General features: G+C 33.8%; 1 protein-coding gene and 1 long non-coding RNA gene across 2 annotated transcripts; both read right to left on the reverse strand.

Annotated features, from left to right (window-relative positions):
* Window positions 1-858: 858 nt before the first annotated feature.
* On the reverse strand, window positions 859-6,389 carry LOC112039227 (uncharacterized). Its single transcript, XR_002885968.2, has 3 exons — window positions 6,155-6,389; window positions 2,285-2,341; window positions 859-1,121 (listed from the first exon to the last, which is right to left on the reverse strand). It is a non-coding gene; the product is annotated as an uncharacterized LOC112039227 (long non-coding RNA).
* Window positions 6,390-18,142: 11,753 nt separating this feature from the next.
* On the reverse strand, window positions 18,143-21,067 carry LOC112005981 (heme A synthase COX15). Its single transcript, XM_065774906.1, is given in 7 exon segments — window positions 18,143-19,229; window positions 19,340-19,583; window positions 19,667-19,892; window positions 20,410-20,465; window positions 20,468-20,716; window positions 20,844-20,972; window positions 20,975-21,067. Coding segments are annotated over 6 exon segments (726 nt in total). The 5' UTR covers window positions 21,020-21,067; the 3' UTR covers window positions 18,143-19,229; window positions 19,340-19,562.
* Window positions 21,068-22,567: the final 1,500 nt, after the last annotated feature.

The raw sequence follows: 22,567 nt of genomic DNA on the forward strand, positions 1-22,567 counted from the left end.
TTAGAAAAATAGCATGATGTGAATAAGAAATTGATATTTTTTATATTCACTTGAAGATGTTATTAAAAGTGATAAAAATCCTGAGTCCTACATAGAAAATGAAAGAGATAATATATAAGTTTATATACTTATGAGTTGGACACTGAGTTAGCCTTTTGGCATATGTGAACTGAGCCTACTTGTCTAAATAATAATATTTTATTATTTTAATTTTTGACACTATGTTTATCTTATCGTGAATATCTATCTTCTTTGTTTTTCTATAAAGTTATTGGTCTTTGTCTTCCATTACGTTTTGGTGTCGGTTTGACCGCTGCTATTGTCTGTAGATTTTTGTTTCCGTGGGTTGACTGTAGATATTTGTATAGCTTCATTGGTTTAGTGTTTTCGATATTATTATAAGAAAAATTCTTGTGCCATATAAAGTGGCACAATATTGGCCACAACTTGCCCATGTGACGAGTTATGGTTGGTGGAAGAATGTCCCCACATTGACCTACTTCACCCTTCCAGCAACCACAACTCGCCATATGTACGAGTTGTGGTCAATATTGTGACACTTTATTTAGTACAAGAATTACTCTTATTATAAGCATTGGATAGAGTTGATTTCATGCTTGACAATATTGGTGGTTTTGATTATATTATATGACTAGTCGCTAACTCGTGCTATGCACGGGAAAGTTCAGAAATTTTATTTTAACATAATATACATATTTGTTTTCTTTATTAAGTACTAATATAAATATTAATTAATTTCATATTAATCTTGATATAATATTATATATGGTATCTCTAAAGGATATATGAACAAATGACTAAATATTAATAGTAACTTGAGGTTATACCATAGGTTCATATAACAAATTCAACATTAAAATTGCAATATATAACAACGAAACTCATATACAAATAAATACAAAAATAATTTGTTTGTGCTTGTATGCTTCCACTTATTATGGATGGAAATTTTCATTTCAACATAATTTTCATTTCACCTCAGGAATAGTTAAATCATGGTCTCAAAGAGCAACAAAAAGTTGTTTTCAAGCTCCCTGACAGTGTTCTTACTTTTCCACGGTGCCTTCAATACTCCCAAACCAAATCCAATCTTTCTTGAACTGCATCAGATCAATTGATCAAATCAAATCCATTCTTGTACAATTAAGATACTCAAAAACTTCTTTAGGATTAGATTTCCAACATGAAGCAAATTCTAATTTAGCACCAATCAAATAAGATAAAGTAATGAAAATTTCTTCGCATTTCCATCCATTTCATGCTTTTTGATTCTAGGAAAATCAAAGTATTCATACCTGCTTGAATTAACATGAAAGATCTAATTTCTTCCAATTGATTGTAATTCCACACAAAATAAAGGATAAAAAAAATGGTTGTTTGTGGCAGAACAAAATATATTCTACTAAAGTATCAATTGATCCCACTAAACTCCATCATCTAACTATGAAGCTTCTTCTTTTTTCTTTTTTTTTTTTTTTTTTTTTTTTTTTAAAGTAAACTATGAAAGCTAATAACATTTATTATTCTAGTATTTACAGCTATGAATTTTCACAAAGAATATTCATTAACTGGAACATTCATTAAGATAAAGCTGGCATGTCGTAAGATGATAAGAGAGTATAATTTTTAAAAGAACATGCCAAATCAATAGCTTCCTTATTAACAACATCAAGAGCAACCATTTTCAATTTTTCCTTTAGATGCAACCCTGCACCAAGTTGTTAGAAGAGACTTTGCATGGTTAGACAATTCATTACATCTCACTAACTGGTTCACTAATCCACAAACAAATTGATCAGTGCTACTTATTAAATGTGCAAATAGTTAAGTCGTTACATCTTACTAACTGGTTTCTCATTTGATTGAAACCTAATCACATGAAAAACCACATCAAGCTCAGATTGCACAACCAAACGGACTTCGGATTAGCCAAAAATAATTACAAATTTACTGAAAAAAAATAAAAATAAATAAAATCAAAGAGAGCAAAAAAACTAACAGTGGATTGCTATTGGCAAAACAATGTGAGAGGAGATAGGAAATCTACATAGAAAAGTCATTAATTTAGTTGAAACTAAGAATAAATCTACAGAATTTATATGAAAAAAAAAAAAAAAAAAAAAAAACTAATTCTAATCAATTCAACGTTAAATATTTACTCAGAGGAGTTTGAATATGTACTAAATGATGAAGGACGTGATGTAAAATTATATGAAAATGCCTTTATATTGCAAATTAGAGATAAAAGGAAGGAAAGAAAGACCTTAGGAGGCTTGAATAGCTACCAACTGTCTTATAAGCCAGAGCAGAGATGATAGATCTACATTAGCACATGAGAAAAAAATGTCATTGAAAATACAAAATTACTGATAAGTGACAACGTAAATGAGGCCTCGAAAATTTGGCATATTATGAATTATTAGTACTTGACAGGAAAAACTCAGTGAATCTGAATTTCAACAAAAAATGAAAGGGTAAGAAGGTTTTTTAAAATGACAGAAGAGAAAGATGAAAGATAGACACACACCAAACAAACTATGAAAAAGTAAATAATCACACAACCATATTAAGTAAATAATCCTTAATATGCAGTAACACATTTTTTTAACATACTATTTGCTATTTATTTGTTTGTTTCTACTCAAAATTTCACTCTGTAAAAATTCTCAAAACAAAAAGTAGAGACGCTAATTTGAGACCAAATCATCCCAATAAAAACCAACCTTGCATCTTCTAGGCATTTTATCGAACACTTCAAGTGCATAATTAAACCTGCTACTGTCAAGAACAATAGCATATTTTGATTCTGTCAAAATTTTACACCCAAATGCAATGGGTAGGACTAACTTCCCTTTCACAATCCAAACATTCATATGAAAATCTGCTAACCAAGTTTTCGACTAATGCCAAATTAATCATTATGCATGAGCATGGAAATACCTTACTTTGATGCATGAAATGCATAAGAAGCCAATGAAATTTAGAAAAGATATAGGGCTTACCAATTGATAGAGAGCAACAACAATTAATAAGGAATAAATATGCGTAAGGAATTTAATGGAGGAAAGGGTTTATCCGTGTGTGTCTGATCGAATGTGAGAATTTGACAGTTGCAAAATGGGTCAGATTGTAAGAGATGCTATTGTTTCTTGATAAAGAAAAGGGTTCTTTTTCAATTTCTAAAGAGGCAAAATTGGTTTGCGATTTTGGTTTTCTTTTCCCTATGTCAAANTATAAACATTGGGCGAGATTCTGAATGATTCCAATCGTTTAATTAGAGCAACGACTACAGAGTAATGCTTCATTCTTGCAACCGCACCCAACAATAGAGTAAAATCGACAATGGAAGGCAAAGGGTGCATGTGAAGCATTGTATCAAACAGACCTAAGGCATGATCAAGATTCTTAAAGGTTCGAGATTTGCAGTGATCTCTCACAGATTTCAACAACTGATTCCGATTCTGACATGGGGTTTTCGCATTTTCTCTAATAGTAGAACAATAATGAGAAGTAAAAGCACGAAATGGAAGGCTTACTCTAATAATCAAACGATTGCATATAAAAAGAAGAGAGGATGTTGATTTACCCATTTCACAATGACGACACAAAGTCTCAGCGTCCAACTCGGTGGGTCGGGTTTGGTTTCGGCTTAACTTCGGAACTTCAAAAATCGAAAGGAGAAATCATGGTGGAGTGGCAGATCGGAGGGCGAAGCAGTGAGTACGACTGGATGAGAATGATTTGTATTTTTGAGATAACTGGAAACTCGTTCAGAACCTTTTTGATCTCCAAAAAAAAACAATAAAAAATTGTAAGGTTAGACATGTTTTGTTTTACTGCACGTGTCCTATCTAAATTTTATTGAGATTTCTGTTCGTGTTGTGCAAAAAATAAAGAGTACAATATAAAATAAATAAATAAAACTGTAAAAATCCCGATAAAGAAAAAAAGAAAAAAAAAAAAAGAAAAAAGAAAGAAAGAGTAAAGCTATGTGTTTATTAAAAATAAAAACTAAAATTAAAAATTAAAAAAGTGAGAGGGTAAAATTCATTTATGATTTGAAAAATGTTTAACTCTTCAACTAGGTGTAATTTGAACTTATATAATTAAAGTTAAAACTGAAAGCAAATTTAAAAGTAAATATTTTTTAATTATCAAATGGGGTAGGCTAGTCCTAGCAACTAGAAGTCTCATTTAAGCTCATGTAAGGTATATATATTGCCCTACTTCATTATTATCAAAAAGATGAATATTTTATAATTTATTTATTTGGTGTGTTTACTGTCATGTTCACTAGTCTCTTTATTGAGAAGCTATAATAGTAAGACATATTAATAAGTTGAAGCTTGAAACTTGTGAGTTGGTATATGTTTTAAGTACTAAGCTGTGAAAGATGTGGGGTTCAAGTGATAAGTTTAATTGTAATAATATCTTTTGTGGTATTTTATGTTTGTGGCTCAAACCACATTTCCTCCTATCCACTATTTACCAATAATTTTTTTTTTTTTTATCTTGAAAGGAGACTGTGAATAATTTGTATTTATGTAAAATTATAAATTTGTGCATTAGTATATTCTTTTATAGCTAGCGTTTTTAACCAACTTTAATTGAAACTTTTCACCCAAAATGACTGCATACAGTTTGAGGGAAAAATGTGTTAGGTTCTAAAAGTTTAGAACAATTGGCAAACCGTGAACACAAACTTGTTTAGATATAGATCCTAGAGTCTATATGTATTATTAGACAATGCTCAAGGTGATATAAGTTAAGATTCAAGAATATACAAGTTGCGGAAAGAAGAGTTTAGAAACTGTTTGGTGCGACCGATCGAAAGACAGGCGCAGAATTTTAAGTTCGACATAGCAGTTCAAGTTCATTAAGGATTAGGGTTTCAGATCTATTTCTTCTAGTATATAAAGAAAACCCTAAGTACGTTTTTAAAAGGCTTTTCAAAGAGAGAAGATTGTGCCTCTTTTGCATCTAGGGTTTTGTACCCAGAAAGCTCCCTCATATCTTCTACTAGTGTTATTCTTTGAAGAATCTCAAGATTCGGTATTGTAGAAGTTGCTGCCTTCTCTAGTCATTAAAGGTGCTGATGATGTAAACCTTCAAGGGTGGTCTTGGAATCACAAATATGAGAGTTTGTGTTGATAAACTTTTGAGTGGAGTCTTAAAGTCACAAGTGTGGGTCCTTATGTTGCAAAGGCCTAATAGAGAAGGAGTCCGTGGATTTAGAACTTGTACATGATCATGTCAGTAAGTTCTACATGTGGTAGCAATATGATGTTAGTAGTCTAAGTTTTATTGTAAACTTTGATTCCCTATAGTGGATTTGTTTTTTACCTTGAGGATAGTTAGGTTAAATCCTCTCTAGATTTTTTAATGGTTTGGTTTTCCTGGATGTTCATATAATTGTGTTCTTTATTTTCCGCTACTTTACATGATATGACTTTATTGTTTTAACCTAGATCTGAATAATAAACCTAAGTATTCACTTGGTTAATTAATTAGGTTAAACAATCTAGTTTACATGGATCTAAAACCTAACAATATGTATTTATTTTGTTGTTGAATATCATTTAAATAATATTTATTTAATTTTCTATATTATACTTTTTTTTAATTGAAGCCACTTTTCATACTTTTTGAAGTACAAAATTACTAGTTAATATTTTTTTTTTGGAAACTAATTAATATTTTATATTTAAGTTTTGTTAACATCTACTTTTCAATTGATAATATAATTAAGGTCACCGTTCATAAATTATTAAAAAATTATTATAAGATGTCATTGTCATTCTTTTTTAATAATTACGGTCACCTTCCAAGTATTTCACCTGCCAACTTTGCTATTCCATACTTCTCAATGTTGGGTTACTTCAGAATTTTAGCAGCAAAATAAAAGTCAATTCAGAGGGTTTTATTTTAATTAAAAAAAAAATATATATATATATATAGTATTTTTTTATTAAATATTTCTAAAGAGGCAAAATTGGTTTGCGATTTTGGGTTTTCTTTTCCCTATGTCTGTTGTTTTGAAACGGAAAACACAAATGGAACAAAAGTGGACCAAATTTGGTAAACTACACAGATTTAGTATCCGAAACAGGAAAATTAACAACGCTATACTGACCTTGTGTGTATGGAGTTGCAGAAACGAAACAAACATAGAACAAACAGGGGAAGAGTTTCCTTTTCTTTTGCCTATTTTTGTTGAATGAATGGAAATAGTGGATGATAACATAATTTAAGCAGACTGTACAGTGTCTCATTTTGAAGTTTTCATAGTTTTTTTTTAGGATAACGTTGTGACTAATTTAATATAAGCCACGGAACACAATGGAACTGAAAAGTAAAAATATCACTGAAATGTTTCTTTCATTCCGCCAAATGAAAAGGGCACAATGTTTAAGTATTTTTAAAAGTACCAAATGAAAATGTACAATGTTTTAGTATTTTTAAAAGTAAACGTGGCATAATTTTATGTACTCACATGACGCAGTGAGAAGTGATTAACAAAAAATCAAATGTTTCGACTATTAGTTATTGTATAGATATTAAGTCTTTTTGTCTTTTTAGCTTGGCTGGGTATTATTTAGACTCTGTTGCTAGTGTGTTTGTATTGTGCAACGTATAAATCTGATTGTTTTAATTTGTATGCCTTCGTTAATTTATGGGCTTTTAATGTTTTGTGAAAGCAATATTATACATTATATGTAATCATTATATTGTATGCCTAACGTTATATTTGCTTCAAAGAACCAGATTTGATTTATTTAAGTTTCAATTTGGTATATGTTCTTCTTTTGGAGTTTAGCCAATTAAACTATAATTATTTAACGATTATAGTTGCTTTTGGTGGTTTGTAATATTCCAAACTTGATTCGTTCAACTGTGTAAGATTTATTTACTATGTTTGCAATAGCCTGCAAGAGGAAGCATTGGATTTTTGGGCAGATTGTAATAGCACTAGTTCATAGCATGTAATCTATCTGAGTAATACATATATGGTCATATGGTATTTATTTGATATCAAGGGTAGATGTAAATAAAAGTAAAACTAATGATAAGCAGTAAGTTTCTCTGTCTCTCGAAGAAAGCTCTCTTTAGCTTCCTCTCTTAGACAGTAGAATAAGGGGTCACTTTCCTTTACGGAAGTGTTTTAGTCTTTCTTTGAATTAACAACGTTAGTTCAAAGCTTGTGGAGTTCCTCTTCTTGTGGGATTTGTGAGAAACAGTCTTTTTTGTGTGTTTTTTGTGTTCCTATATCTCTATTTTCTTTCTCTCTCCAACTACCATGGAGGAGTTAACTTCCAACTAGAATCGTCTGTCCCTTTCAGATAGGGAGGGACCAGGATGCTATCTTGAGGATGAACTGAGCTCCCAAGAGTTCTTCTTGGCTGCAAAGTTTTTAACTAGGAGGGCGGTCAACGTGGATGCCATAGCAAAAACCTTTACACCACTATGGCGCTCAAGGAATGGTTTTCAAGTCCATAACTTGGGTAACCATATGGTTTTGTTTGTTTTTGATGACATAGAAGAGGTTGAGAAAGTGATTTAGAGTGAACCGTGGAGTTTTGACAAACACTTAATGGTTCTAGAGAGGTACGATAAGAACAATTTAGTGAAGGAACTTCAATTCAAGAGGACTACTTTTTGGGTGCAAGTTCATGGCCTCCCAATAAAGTTTATGAATGTGAGGGCTGCAGCAAAAATTTGTAAAGTCTTAGGAATGGTGTTACCTTCTACCAATCAACAGGAAACTGAGGGGGGCAATTTTGTTCGTATTAGAGTGTCTTTGTACGTCACTATTCCTTTTGTGTAGAGGGCGATTGGTTTCTATAGGAAGAGATAAGGAAGTGTGGGTTAGCTTCAAATACGAAAGGTTGCCGAACATTTGTTATTGGTGCGGCTGTTTCGATCATGACGATAAGGATTGCGAGAAGTGGTTGAACAGTGAAGGTACTCTTACACTAGATCAGAGGCAGTTTGGTTCAACTCTTAGAGCAGCACCTTTTTTCCCATCAAGAAAGCAGGTTGTATCAGTCCCAGGCTTTTACAAATCCAGGCAATCCGCAACTCCGCAGTCAGCTCCACCATCAACGGCTGACTTGAAAGAGCAGAAAATGGGCTGTTCAACTTCTCCAGAGCAGGCGAGAAGTAACACAGACTAGGCGGAATGGACAGATTCAATGTCACCGGAGATAGTAACTAAAAGCATTCAAAGCAATAAACAGCATATTATAACGAACCACAGCCAACCATCTGCCAACTGCACATCTCTCCCTGTCACACTACTGTTTCAGACACAGCCTTTAATGCTAATAATTATCAGCAATCTCCTAGCCATTCAGGTAACGTCCAACAGTCCTTAAATACAAATTCCTCACTTTTGTCAACCATTATTTCCACCCAAACCATAAATACCAATCCAGCTCACCCGAACCAACAAGGAGACTTAATACCACATTCAACCTCGGCTTCAAGGCCTTTACTCACTCCTATAATTGACTCCCACAAAACACGTGCCCATAACTCTTTTAACCTTAACCAAAATGGAAACATTCCACAACCTTTAATTAACCCCTTTAATGATACCCAACAAACCCGTGCACCTCATTCAAATGACCTTAACCAAAATGGCAATATCCCAAAACCCTCCAATCCCGACCCAAACCCAAATATAACCCCATCACATGACTCTTTAATACAACGTGCTAAACCTGAAAACCCTAATGCCTCTTCACAGCCACCTAAACTGAAATGGACTAGACTTGTGAGACCAAACCATCAAACCCTAGCTAACCCTACCCATATGTCCCTAACCCTAGGAACAAGAACACCCATGCAAGATGATAGCTCTTCTGCGTTACCAAACAAACGTCAACAGGTTTCAAAGGGAGCAGTAGACCAAAAAATGATATTGGTGGAGGCTGATGCTCAGCCCCGCTAGTCACAATGAATTGCCTAGTTTGGAACTATCATGGGCTTGGGAACCTGCGAACAAGGAAGGAGCTTGGAGATATGATCCGAACAAAAGACCCTTCTATCATGTTTTTAGCCGAAACACTGGCAGACGAAGCAAGGCTAGCTAGATATAGTTCAACAAAGCATTGACTATGAACACAAATGGGTAGTACCGAAGGAAGGCCATGGAGGTGGTCTTGTTCTGTTTTGGAAATCAACAGTAAACTTGGAGGTGATTGATTCATCACAATACTACATTGACACTTAGATTGATAAGGGATTTGAACATGAGTGGAGGTTCACTGGTTTTTATGGGGAACCAGATACATCGAAAAGAATTGAAGCTTAGGACAATTTGCAAACTTTAAACCTGTTGGGATTAGTGCCCTTAAATCCTATTGTATGATGTTATGTATGATATTATGAATGACATTATGTATGAAATGATGTATGACTTGATATTGTAATTAATAAAGTTGTTTTATTATTACCTAAAATAATGATAACATGAATATTCGAACATTATCATTTAGTCCATGAGATGCATAGTATGTGATTTATGTGATTTAGTCATAGAAGATATAAGTCACAAGTTCTTTGTAAACTCAGAATTTTAGTTCATAGTCGGTGATGAAATTGGGCATTTCATCTGCGAAGACTATAACATATCAACTAAGATGATTTGTCTTGATCATGGAAATGGAGACTTCTAGTTGATGTGTTAATATGTTTTAAGAGTTAAGACATATTGAACTGGACCGCTGTGAGATTTATTATTCTCCTAACGACTGTCAATTGAATAATAAATCTCACGACTTATATTTGCATGAACTCTTAATCCTGAGAGAATAATGGATCTAATCATGAAGTGTAGGTTGCTTTGATATATCAGGAGTGAGATCTAAAGTAACGATCAAAACCTCAGTATGTTGGGCAGCCACATTTCGTGTTGATGGAACATATATTCTCAAGATGGAATTCATAGTCTCTTAACAGAGATTTAAAATATTCCCTTGAGATAAGTTTAATGGGTTTAGTTATTCAGAGAGTTAGGCCTAACCACTTTGGTAAGAAATTACTAAAGTATATATATATAAAATTGGATTTCATAAATATATAATGAATAACTTAAAAGGATTAAACTGGGTACTCAAGGATTAAGACGTAGTAATCTTCAAAGTGACAGTCTATATTTATGACTTTGAATTACTATGAATATTTTATGAAGGGTTATAAAATTAAGAGAGAGAGAGAGAGAGAGAGAGAGAGAGAGAGAGAGAGAGAGAGTAAAACACATCTATGACTTAAAAAATGTCTAACTCTTAAACTAGGTATAATTTGAATCCATATATGTGTGTAATTATAATATATATATATATATATATATATTAAAAGCCAAAGTTTAGAGAAAATCCAATTAGATTCTCAATTTTGCGCCATGTATCTTATCTAATTTTTAATTTTTGTGTCAAGTGAATTATTGAGTGTAAATATCAAAGAGGCCAAATCCAATTGAAGTCCAATTTTGTGTCGTGTTTCCATCTAATTTTTTAAATTTGGTAGCAAAAGAATTATTGGGTACAAAAACCAAAAAGTCTAAATCCAATTAAATTCTAAATTTTACACACACACACACACACACACACACATATATATATATATATAGAGAGAGAGAGAGAGAGAGAGAGAGAGACACACACACACATATAATGAGAAATCATTACACACTTTAAAAATGTATGGTTTAAAAAAGGTGTAAGCTAATATCATGTATAATTTGAATTGAACCATGTAGTTGCGTTTGTTTTTAATTGTACCTGTGCATATGCACTGGGTTATACACTAGTTAATACTAGTGTGTAACCTATGCTTACGCACGGAAATTGTCAATTGTAGTGGTGCTATTGGTTATTAAACATATAAAATATTAGTTAATGTAATTTAATTATGACATTGATATGTTCAAGATTTTATCATTTTAGAACAACTTAAACATATTTTGCTTTTTTCGAATTGATTTAGATTGTTGCAAGAGGAAACTAGGAAAATGATCTAAGTAGCAAAACTTGGATGACCAGGCAACTAGTCCCAACACAAAGAACCAAAATGCTGCCACTATACTTAGTAGATTCAATTGGAACAGTCTTAACATCGAGTCCTACAACACGCCTCGACAAAGACAAAGCCTTCAATGAAGATTGTAACTCATTTATCTTAGCAAAGTCTATGACCGTGTGGAGTGGGTGTACTTGGAGAATGTCATGAGAAAAATGGATTTCAGTGAGAGGTGGATTGGTTTGATTATGGTGTGCATAAAAACAGTGACATATTCTATCCTTGTCAATGGTGAACCACAAGGCCTCATTCAACCTACCAGAGGGATTAGACAAGGGGATCCACTGTCTCCATTTCTCTTCTTGTTGTGCACGGAAGGCTTACATGGACTTATACAACATTTTGTAAGAATGGGGGAGTTAAAAGGGCTATCCATTAGCCGGAATGGCCCTAAACTAACACATTTATTGTTTACAGACGATAGTCTTCTTTTTTGCAGGGTAACCATTGAGGAGTGCAGAAAAATTTTGGAGATTCTGGAGATTTATGAGGAGGGGTCAGGCCAAAAGGTGAACAAAAACAAAACTGCTATTTTCTTTAGTCAATCCACTCCGGAAGCCACTAAAGTTGAGATCAAGGAGGCCTTGGGCTTACAAGAGATTGTACAGTATGACAAATACCTTGGGTTGCCATCTCTAGTGGGGAGAAAGAAGAAAGAGAGCTTCAATTTCATCAAGGAAAAAGTTTGGAGAAAATTACAAGGTTGGGAAGGGAAGCTCTTATCTTAGGCGGGGCGAGAGATCTTGATAAAAGCAGTCATTCAGGCAATTCCAACATATGCTATGGGGTGCTTTAAAATTCCGGTGGGACTTTGCCATGAGATCGAATCAATGGTTAGAAAATTTTGGTGGGGTCAAAGAGGAGATAAAAGAAAAATTCATTGGTTGAAATGGGAAGATTTGAAAAAATCAAAGATGGAGGGGGGTATGGGTTTTAGAGACCTAGCAATGTTCAATGACTTCTTATTGGCAAAACATGCTTGGAGGCTCTTGCAAAATTCCGACTCACTATTCTATAAATTTTTCAAAGCCCGATTCTTCCCAAATTGCTCTATAATGGAGGCTAAGGAGTCATCCACTGGGTCTTACACATGGAGAAGTATTTTACATGGGAGAGACGTGCTACTTAGAAGTTGTAGGTGGAGGGTGGGGAATGGGAGGTCTGTGCACATATGGTAGAGTACATGGCTGCCACGAAAACACCCAACCAAGGTTATTTCTCCTATCATTGATACCATGGCAGATGCAAGGGTGGAGATATTGATAGATGAAGCGACACACTGCTGGAACCATTCAGTCATTGAGGGCATATTCATTCCTGAAGAGGCTGAACTGATCAAGTCCATGTCGTTGCCACAACAAGTGGTGGATGATAGACTCTTTTGGCCCTTCACTTAAACAGGGACATATACCAGCAAATCGGGTTACCGGTTTTTGAAGTCAGAGGAGGAAGATTCTCGTAGTGTAGCCCGGTCAAAGGAAGATAGGGAGTTATGGCGTGGTATTTGGTCACTGTAGGTACCAAACAAAGTTAAAAATTTTATTTGGAGGGCTAGCCGAAACTCCCTGCCCACCAAGGAGAATTTGGTGCGTCGAAAGGTTATTGAAAACCCTTTCTATGATCGCTGTTCTTGTGCTCATGAATCTGCCCTCCATGCCGTGTGGTCATGTGGTGAACTGGACGTAGTTTGGGAGGACTTAACATTATGGAGTTGCCATAATTCACTCAACTTCTTCACCTTTAAAGAACTGCTGTCATGGCTAATCAAAAACCAGCACCACGTGGAGCTTTTTTCGGTCATGGCATGGTCCATTTGGACTCAACGGAACCAGGTCAGACTTAATAAACCCAGCTGTAGTCCACATCAAATCACCCAACTCGCAAAGGAACATTTGCAAGAATTCGTCACAGTTAATGCGCACCCTCCTTCAAATCGGACTGTATCTCCCATGATGCAAAAATGGAAACCACCTGAGCATGGTTTAATGAAGGTTAACTGCGATGGGGCCAGGTTCATGAAGGAAAAGAGAGTTGGGATTGGGGTGGTCATCCGGAATAGTGAAGGTTTGGTTTTAGGCTCACTGTCAAAGCTGGTTCCCTAGGCTTATAGCCCTCTGGAAATTGAGGTGATGGCAATTGCAACTGCTTTGGAGTTCGCTTCTGACCTGGGTCTTCAAAATGCAATCCTCGAGACTGACTCACTTGTGTTGGTGAAGGCTTTGCGGGAAGGTACGGAGTTCCTTTTAGCCATGGGCTTAGTGTTGGATGAGATTAGAGATAAGGTTAATTTTTTTAATGAATTACACTACTCTCATGTAAAGAGAGAGGGTAATATTGTTGCTCATAAGTTAGCTCGTCATGCTATTAGTGTTTCGGATGTTGTAGTGTGGATGGAGGATGTTCCACCACTTTTATTTCCAGTTGTATTGGCTGACATAGCTGGTTTTTCTTAAATAGAATGAGTTACATTCTTCCTCAAAAGTTGGATGGATTCATACATGTCACCAATTTGAAGTGGTTTGAAGAATTTTATTCCAAATTAATTTGGAGATAATCTTTGTTAGGAGAGGAAGTAAAGTTTTAATTAAGTCAGTTGCACATTCAATTATCAATCCCAACTTTTACTGTGAAATTGCTTCAGGCTTTCAGATTCAATGCATCATGAATTGCAAGGACTTAAGAGAGATTCTGGTGGGGCCAAAAGGACAACGGTTGGTTGGCTGGCTTGGGGAGAAAAATGTGTATATCAAAGGTATTTTTCAAGGTACAAAAGTTGAAGTATTTTCCAAATTCTTAGTTCATGTGAAATCAAACACATCTTATGCTTGGAAAGTATATTAGGGGTTGTTTGGTAAGAGTATTTTAATATAATTTTTTGTCTTGCAATCTATTAAATGGTGGGTCTCACACTTGAATTTATTGTTTGGCTAATATTTTCTAAATACAGTTTTCAAAAAACTGTATCCTATTTTCCTTATTTAAAAAAAGATTTTAAAAACGGCTTAGGGGATGTTTTCAGGATATAAAAAATGTTTTTAATGACATAGTTGTAAATAAATTGAAAACAATGAACCCCACATATTTGTCCAAATTCTTTTATCTCTTAAATTTAGGAGTTTATTTTTATCACAAAAAGAATTCTCACACTTCAAATTTGAAACTTATCATTAAAAATAAAATAAAAACATGATGAGCTCTATTCCCTTATCATTATCCACAAAAAAAAAAAAAAAAAATTTTTTTTTAAATTTCAAAAATAAAAATGGTCTCCCAAACAATTATTTTTGTTTTTAGTATTTTGAAAATTATTCTTAAAAGTGTGAGCCAAACACGTAAAATATAAAAATTATTACTTGAAAACTAGTTTCAAGTTCAATTTTTGAAACTTGTTTTTATATTGTTTTGAAAACAAAAACAAAATAAAAAATTCTCCTACCAATCAGGCCTTTACAATTCCAATTTGTGACTTTTTAAATCATTTTGTAACTTGATTGCAACTTTTCAAGTTTTGAGAACTATATTGAAACTTTTATATTTTCTAGATATCATTTTTGTTTTTTTTGTTTTTCAGATTAGTCGTTTCATCATTACTAGTTGTTAAAAAAAAAAAAAAAATGCATTCCATACGTGAATAATTTCAATTTTACAAATATCAATGGATGAAATGACTAACTTGTCAGAAAAGTTAAAAGTTCAAGGATTAAAATAAAAGAAATTAAAATTTTTAACAATAAAAATGAAAATTCACACAAGTATGTGCATCTTCACTTTTTATTTTTTATTTTTTTTTTATTATTATTTAAGATTCACTAAATTCCCTTTGAGAATATCAATTCTACAATGAGCTATAAAAGATCATGGTCTACAGTAAAATATTTTATGCAAGTTTAGATCATGCGTCTTTAAAAGCTACTTTAACATGACCCAAAATTGTTGCCTAGGAGAGAGAGAGAGAGAGAGAGAGATAATTAGATAGTCATTTTCAAAATCTCAATAACATTCAAAGAAAGTAACAAAGCATTACATTCTATAAAGGGAAGCAAAAGCAATGAAAGTACAATTTGTAATGTATAACATTGAACAGGGTCTATTGAGAGGTTGATAATCTAAGCATGGTTTTGAAACTCGAACCATTCAAAGAACCAGAGAAGGAAGATGTTTAAAGTTTTTGAGATCGGACTAAGGTCGAACAGTGATCGAACCGTGATGAAGTCATAATTAATTTAATAATTATTTAAAATATAGATAAATATAATAAATTAGTATAAATAGAAAAACTGACTAAAATAATTCAAAAAAATATAAAGACCATCATTCAAATGTATTTTTTATATCATAACTTTCATTATGGTGTTTCAAAAATCAACGGAATATTTTAATAATAATAATAATTATTATTATTATTATTATTATTATTATTATACTATCAAAATAAAATAGATTTATATTCAACGGAATATTTTAATAATAATAATAATTATTATTATTATTATTATTATTATTATACTATCAAAATAAAATAGATTTATATTATAAACAAAATGAATGTCTACAACATTATATATTTTTATGCAAATACATATAATATTGTACACTTTTTTATAAATTTATATAATATTATACACATTTATTTAATCTATAATATAAATCCTAATTTACAATAACAGTACATAGATGGTTGTTGAGAAGAACAATACATGAATTTTTTTTTTTGGATTAAAACAGTACATGAATTTAATATATGAATATGTGGGTTTGTAGTACCAATAAATAATGCAATTAAATATTTAAATGTCCTATAAATAATGCAATTAAATGAAAAAAGTTTAAAAAAATTTAAAAGCAAATGAAAGGTGGAAGCGTGGCCAAATGTCCAACTTTTCCATGGGGAAGGGGTAGTGTCTGCCATATTGGAAAAGAAAAAAATCTTAGACTTTTGATTTATTTTGGTTTTGGGCACCAGTGACAGAAGAAGAAAGGAAACGCCAAAGAAGCAAGAAGAATAAACGCAAAAGAATGGAGAAGAAGAAAAAATTGGAAAACGCTGAAGGAGGGGTAAAGATAAAGTTTGTGCTTTTCATTTCCTTTTTATTTTGTGGACTTAGTGTGTTTTGAGACTGCATTTTTGGATTTATGGTGAGGATTAGAGATAAAAAGACAAAGTTCAACAGAGAAAATGGCACAATGCTCCTCTTTTTTCTTATTTTTTCTAGCTTCGACTTGACCCGTGAGACCCGACCACGGTTCTCCAACCCGGACGGTTTAACCGCAATTCGAACGGTTCACTGTGTTTTTTGTGTATAGCGGGTTTTGGAGTTAAAAGAACCATCTCAAAGGGCAGTTCCCGGTTAATCGAGTCAAACCGTATAGTCTAATCCGAATTTCAAAACCATGAATCTAAGGTTGACGCGGCAAAACTTTCTTAATTTCTTAGTTATAAATTTTGGGTAAACTACATCTTCAGTCCTTAACCTTTGCAGTGAATGTCAATTTGGTCTCTAATGTTTCAAATGTGCTAATTTAGTTCTTAACTTTTTTATATTATGTCAAAATAGCCATTGTAGTTAAGTAATTGATGGAAAATATAGACATGATTAACAAAGATATTAAAATATTATTATTTTTGCCAAGTAAGTTGTCACGTGTCATTCAACTAAAAAAAGAAAAAAGAAAGCCAATTGATTTGGGAACATAATCCACTGTGAAAGGAGAACGAAGGGGAAGGGGGAGATCGGAGAGTCTAAGAGTGCTCAATCTACGGCGACAGCAACCCACCCATCCACGGCAAAGCTGATACAACTAATGGAGAGAGCCCCGGCTAAGTGGAGATCGGCGACTCATTCAGTAATATATTACTAAATCGTGTCTATGTGACTGTGTCCTCCATATACGCCAACAATTGTTATGCCTTTCACAAAATTTCTATTTTATTAGATCGTATTTTGATTTTGAATTTTTTTATTATATAAAGTGGGATATCTAGTTTTTATTCTCGTTTGAAATGTATCTTGAGGATTATTTTATTCATTTAATTCTAATTTACAATAGTTTTCATTTGGATTGTTTGTTATTTCTGTAATTGTTGTTTTTATTGTTAAAATAAATTATGAAAATATAAAATGGATTCGGGACCTTTGTTTTAGTTTTTCGGGATTTTTCTGAGAAAAAATTTTGAATTATTACACCAAGACATTTCATTAAGGCTTGAAGGAGCTTATTCAATATAAGATTCAGAAATTCTACAATTTCAAAACGCATAATTATTTATACTTGTGTTTAATCATGAACTCCGCAAACAACAGCAATATTATTAAGTTTATTAAATCCGCAAACAAGGCCATAATTTTGTGGCTTCAATACAGTCCATAAGAAAATCACTTCAGATATCAATGCAAAGTTATAAATACTGCCTTGTGGCCATTTTTGGTTTGTTAGTGCTGGAACAAAATATTTTGGCTTCCGTTAATTTCAGAGTACCGTATATATAATACATGTATTTTCATAAACATAAAACCAGCATTTTGATAACTAAAGAATGTTCTAATTCACTCACAAAAGAATTATCATTTTTAATTTCAAATTCTATTTTAATATCAAAACATAAAAAATGATTCACATATATGCAGGTTAAGGACTACTATACTGTGATTGAACCTTACACTCAAAATACAGCTATTGAATCCTGTTGTCAACGAACGCAGATGGCCAAGTTGATTATACTGTAATGTTGGCCAGTATTCACATATGTGCTAGTAAAGGAATGCTATAATGTGATTGAACCCTATGCTCAAAATACAGATATTGGATTACTTTGTCAACAAACACAGATAGCCAAGTTTTTGGCTTGTATTTTGAGCAAGACAGAATTGGTAGCCAGTATAGAAAGTTTTGGCCACCTGGCTGATACAAAATGATATAACTTTGGATCAATGTATTTTCTCCAAGAATTTATTCTCTCTCATGAAATTTCCTCAAACCTAAAATGTCTCCTCAAAGGATGATATTCAGGAAAAAAAAAAACTAAAGAAGAGGAGCAAAGGACTTATTAATATTCTCATTCAGCAACATATGCTCTACAAATAAAAACCTCACATAACATTTTTTTTTTTGATAGGTCAAACCTCACATAACATTTTTATGGGGGGAAAAAGCCCAAAGCAACTTAATGGGCCCAGAACCCCCTGTTAAGGACTATTGTATTTCCGAGGATCAATAGGTGGTTGGGGCGGCCCATCTAAAGCAGGAAGCCCAGAAGCAGTGGGGGAGTGTCGTCCGAAGAGGTCACCATTGGTCCGAAGATGTCTTGCTCCTCAGCTACGATGAGCCTTGATCAAACGAACGTGTGGAAGGTCCGACTAATCTGCCTAACAATCCCAACGGTAATGATAGGTCCTGAGTGGATCCGGAGATGATCAGAACTAAAAAATATCTAAAGGAAAAGCTGCTACCACCGCATTTAATGCTTAGCAACAGCTTTTCTGGCCGCATTTATATGAAGAAGACTCCTGAACAGTGCAACCTCAGCTACCGCCACTCACAAAGAACTAAAGTAGACACATGACGTGACATGCACTTGAGTAGATGCGCGAATGAAGAACAGGTGGACAATGGAGATGATAGGAAGGGATGCTATATAAAGAAGAAGGGTCACTGATAATGGGGGGTCGGAGAAGAGAAAGAGAAAAAGAGAGAAAAGCTTTACTGTAGTTCTGAACGCTGTAATCACTACTCACTCAATAAAACACCTCTTCGGACATTCATTTATGGAGTTATCTGAGTTTTAGTTCATGTTATCATCACTGCACGTAACCTAGCCAATTGTTCTGTGCTTCATAACTAGCCTAACTCTTTCGCCCACTCTCTACAAATTCATTGTTCTGGGTTCGTTGGGCCTTTAACCTATATCCTTTGGGCTTGGGCAACAAAAACTGACCTTACAATTTTCTTCTCAATTCTTAATTTTTCTTTATTTCAATCTTTCCCAATTTGAAGAGGCAACATGGCATTAGCGCATAGCAGTTGAAGCAACCATCCAGAAAACAACAAAATTAAACTGTTAAAGAAGTTAAAATATAGTCTCAGCTGAGAATTAATACCTGCATAGTAGAGGTATTATAAGCATGAACCTGACAAATTTTGTACAAGAGCTTGATCATAATTTGCAAGCAAAGCAAATCATCTAGTAGTTCATCATGTAAGAAGAGAAGCAAGACAAGAATAAAACACAGTTACGTACAGCATCATTTCCAGCAACAAATGCTCCAGAGGCAGTAGTAATGGCAACAAGTATGCCAACAAGAAGGGCAAGTCTCTTTTCTTTGGCCGCTCCACGAACCCAAGCTACTGATTCAGCAGGTGGCTCGGGCATAACAACAGAAAGAGCAGTCCAGCAAAGGCCAAAGGAAATTGCAGATACTGAGAATAGATGAGATGCAATACGGAAATCATCTAGTAGTTCATCATTGTTCATATGCTTGCACCTATTGAGAAAGGATATCTTTAGGAACTTCACAATTTTAAGAAATTTGTAAGCAAGCTGACAGAAAAATTACAATATTCTAACCTTCCGAACACTTTTAACCAAGCACAAGCTAATTAAACCCTGCCCAGCACCAAGGGCAAAAATAGCAGAGAGTCTCAGTCCAAGATCTAAGGTAATGTATCCCTTACGAAGGAAATATGAAAAAGGCAAAGCAAACATCAGACCTGGTGCCCTTCCCCACATACAATGTGCGTAATCCGTCCAATATATAAATTTGAAGTCTTCAATACTCATCCCTTTGTTTACACTGCATGAGGTCCAAAACCAAGTAAATATCACTAAATCCAAAAGACTTACCAACCAAATTCTTTTTTTTTTTTTTAAAAGGTCCAAAAGATTGTAACATTACTATATACACAGAAATTATCCAAGATAAAGATAGAACTACAGAGTGATATGATTATTAGAACCTTAGTCAACAATAAATAATCATCCTTTAGATCACAGTATCTTCTTATTTCTTTTTCCCCATAAAATATTAGTTAACAATGTACTGCAAATCTATAACCAAGCATTCAAAAGAGTCTGGAAGACTTTGACTACAAATTCTATATATAAAATTTTTGAGCCGGGGGGGGGGGTGTGTGGGGAGATTTTGAACTATTAACCAACATTTCATGTAAGATGGTCTCAGCCAATTGTGCCACAATTGGGTTGAGCATATAAATACATAAATTCTACGTTGAGCTAAAACAGTATAATTCTTACAAAAACATATATATATATATATATAGATAGATAATGTTGGTTGTGCTTGTAGTTACCATTTATACTCAGGGGATTGCTTATATTTGTCAAACTCGCACAACCATTCCTCTCGTTGGATAGGGGAGGGAGGGAACCAGTAAATTTCCAATCAGTCATGGAAAGGCCAAAGCGTGTTAGTCTGGTAACACCACCAAGTAGCACCATACTGAACACCCATGCAGCAGACCCAAAAAGCCAAATCCCCACCATTTTGCGGGCACGGGAACCTCCATTTACTAGCACCAGCTTTACTCCCTCCTCATTTCTTTGCCATGCCAATCCCGCGGTGCTCGACATTTTTCTGAAGGACCCCACATAATCACCCTGCTAAAATTATATTTGCAAACATGTTTATTATAATTTTTGGTATGGGATTTGATAGATCCAATCAAAAACTAATTTTCCCAAAAGAATAACAACAACAGCAGCAACAACAACAAAAGTTAAAGACCTTTGGCAAAGGTTTGAAGCATGATGTCCTCCTTGCAATTTGGGAAGCAAAGAATCTGAATCCAATGGGTTGCTCGGGCAAGACAGCAGACAACGTTGTTGTTGTTATTTTCCTAAGATTGTATGTCCCCCATTTGGAGCTTTGATCCTCTTCAGAAATGCCAACCTACTAAACATGTTTGGAAATATGTCTGTTCCTGACTCTGAGGGTTTAGCAAGGTTTTTCTGCTACCCAAAAAAAAAAAAAAAACATATTTAGAGCAAAACTAAAATATACTATCAACCCATGAACCATTTTTAGACCCTGATGTGTAAACTGTTTTTTTTTTTTTTTCTTTTTCTGATAAGTAATACTAAGTTTTATTGATCAACAAAAGATTAAAATGAAGCCCAATGAATGAACTGAAATGAAATTTCTACTTACCTCACCAAAGCTGGATGGTCACGTGAATTTAAAAATGGGTTGAGAGAGAGACAGAGAGAGAGAGTGTTGTTTGTCACTGAGAAGTGAGAGGAGAGAGTCCTGAGATGGTGGCTGAGCAGTGAGCAGCAAGGAGAGAGAGAGAAAGAGAGAGGTTTTAGAAATTTGGGTCCAAATGGTTTAGAAGTGAGTTATTGGGCCTTTTGGTCCTATTGGTTGGGCTGGTGGGTTAAGGTAAGGAGAAGTGGGTTGCCTTTCTCTACAGAAATATATTTCAATTTGACTTAATAAATGGCATGCTTTAGAATATATATAATTACTAGACTCGTTATACCCATCTTGCATGTGCAATAATGCTATTTTTTAAAAATTTATTTGTTTTCTGGTTTATATTATGATAGTGAAAAGTGATACATAAATAATATATAAATAACATTGTGTATTTTTTTTTTAAAGAAAGAGGTAAGATAGTGTGAAATAATGTTTAAAAATTAAATAGAGATATTGAGGGGCGGCGCTATGTTGTAGTGAGGGGGTTCAAATGAACCCCCTGACCTAAAATTGTATACATATATATATATATATATAATTAAAAAAAAATTGAACCCTTGCAATACAAATTTGCACACCCTCACTTGAACTTGGCCTTTTTTTTTAAGCCTAGCAAAAACTTCGGAAAAAAAAAAAAAAAATCCAACAGCAAATTTTTGTTCTTTAATCTTTTAGATATAAAAAGCCCATAAATCAAAATTTGAAAAATCATTAAAAAAAAAAAAGGGACCAATAAAACCTAAAATCTGCTGCTGCGTTACTTGCGTAGACGCTACCCCCAAAATCTCCTACGATTCTTCTTTACTATCCAAACCTAAAGGAAAAAGGCTGCTTCACACACAAAAAAATTTGCCGCTTTGTAGCCCCAAGAATCTGCCGTGGTGCCGCTGCCGGGGCTGTCCTTGATTTGCCGCCACCGCCGCTTCATCTGGTTTTTTAGCTCTCTCTTTCTCTATTTCTTTCACTGTTAATTTTGTTTTGATATACTCTTTCATTGAATCACTATGTGTGTGTGGGGTTATAGTCTTTTGATTTTTTTTGTTGAGTTTTGAGTATTTGAGCGTGTGTTTTTTTGGGGGGTGGGGTTAATACAGTTTATAGTGTTTTTTGATTTTTTGTTGTTGAGTTTTTGAGTCTCTGAATTTGTGCTCTCAGCTCTAACCGTGTTTGTGGGGTGGGTGGGGTGGGGGGCTGTGGGGTTCTACGGTTTATAGTGTTTTGATTTTTTGTTGTTGAGTTTTTGAGCCTGTGAG

The sequence above is a fragment of the Quercus suber genome, unplaced genomic scaffold (genome assembly GCF_002906115.3).
Source record: "Quercus suber isolate HL8 unplaced genomic scaffold, Cork oak 2.0 scaffold_101, whole genome shotgun sequence".
NCBI classification, from domain to species: domain Eukaryota; kingdom Viridiplantae; phylum Streptophyta; class Magnoliopsida; order Fagales; family Fagaceae; genus Quercus; species Quercus suber.